The sequence below is a fragment of the Monopterus albus genome, unplaced genomic scaffold (genome assembly GCF_001952655.1).
Source record: "Monopterus albus unplaced genomic scaffold, M_albus_1.0 scaffold245.1, whole genome shotgun sequence".
NCBI classification, from domain to species: domain Eukaryota; kingdom Metazoa; phylum Chordata; class Actinopteri; order Synbranchiformes; family Synbranchidae; genus Monopterus; species Monopterus albus.
In genome coordinates, this window is record NW_018128125.1 from 163,122 (window position 1) to 164,051 (window position 930).

The following is a 930-nucleotide window of genomic DNA, read 5'->3' on the forward strand; positions in this document are numbered from 1 at the left end:
CAGTTTTATATCTTTATGTTTGAAGCCTGAAATGTGGCAAAAGGTCGCAAAGTTCAAGGGGGCCGAATACTTTCGCAAGGCACTGTATACGGTGTTCAAAGCTAAACTAAAGGGACCAAAGATTAAACAGTAAATGATTGGAAATGAGCATACCATGGGCTCTTTAAAGTGGATCAGTATCTAACATTTCTTAAAACAGTATTTCCTTTTAGGCTATACTGTGGATCTTTACCTACATCACCTAATACTCATCAAATGGATTAAATCTCTCTTCTGTCAACACATTTAACAGTAAGGATTGTGGGTTTACATTTTTAGTAATCATAAATTTTAAAATAAAGCTGTAAAAGCTCCAATAAAGTGGACACACCTTATTTAATGCGCCACTCTAATATGGTAAGAATGGTCTAATATGAGTTCTCAAACATGGAAGAATAAACTGACAGGCAACAAAAGGATACAGCCATGGACAACAGGATAGACAAACTTGTGTAACTGTAAAATTAGTGTAGTGTTAGATATTAAAGCACTTTACTGTCATGCGTGTTATCATTTTGTGCATAATTATTCCATAATCAAACTTATGTAACCTTGGCTCTCTGAATTGAATGAGATGTCTCCCACCCTATTTTCCCAGAAGCACCAACTCCATCACACATGTTACACCCATGGGAGGGATGTCACTGTGGTAAGATATTTCAATCATTATACTCACAAGCCAGGGTTACATAAGCAACCTTAAGGTCTCTTTCACAGCATTCTTTTCTATGTCTCACTATAGGATAGGAAGCCTCCCATATTGGCAGACAAGCTTATCTTTAAGAATGACAGCTATCCCCCCCTCCACCAATTACTCCAGAGGCCACACTCAGAACAGTGTAAGCTGAGTGACACTCAATATAGGCCGAATCTGTACAGAATCTGCTCAGC

The 930-nt window shown here is 38.1% G+C and overlaps 1 protein-coding gene across 1 annotated transcript in view; it reads right to left on the minus strand.

Moving 5' to 3' along the window:
* Nucleotides 1-930, minus strand: part of sacm1lb (SAC1 like phosphatidylinositide phosphatase b) — a 92,446-nt gene that overhangs the window by 58,044 nt on the left and 33,472 nt on the right. Inside the window, exon 7 of the mRNA XM_020620660.1 lies at nt 462-495. Within this exon, the coding sequence (XP_020476316.1) occupies nt 462-495 (34 nt within the window). The remainder of the gene's footprint in view (nt 1-461; nt 496-930) is intronic.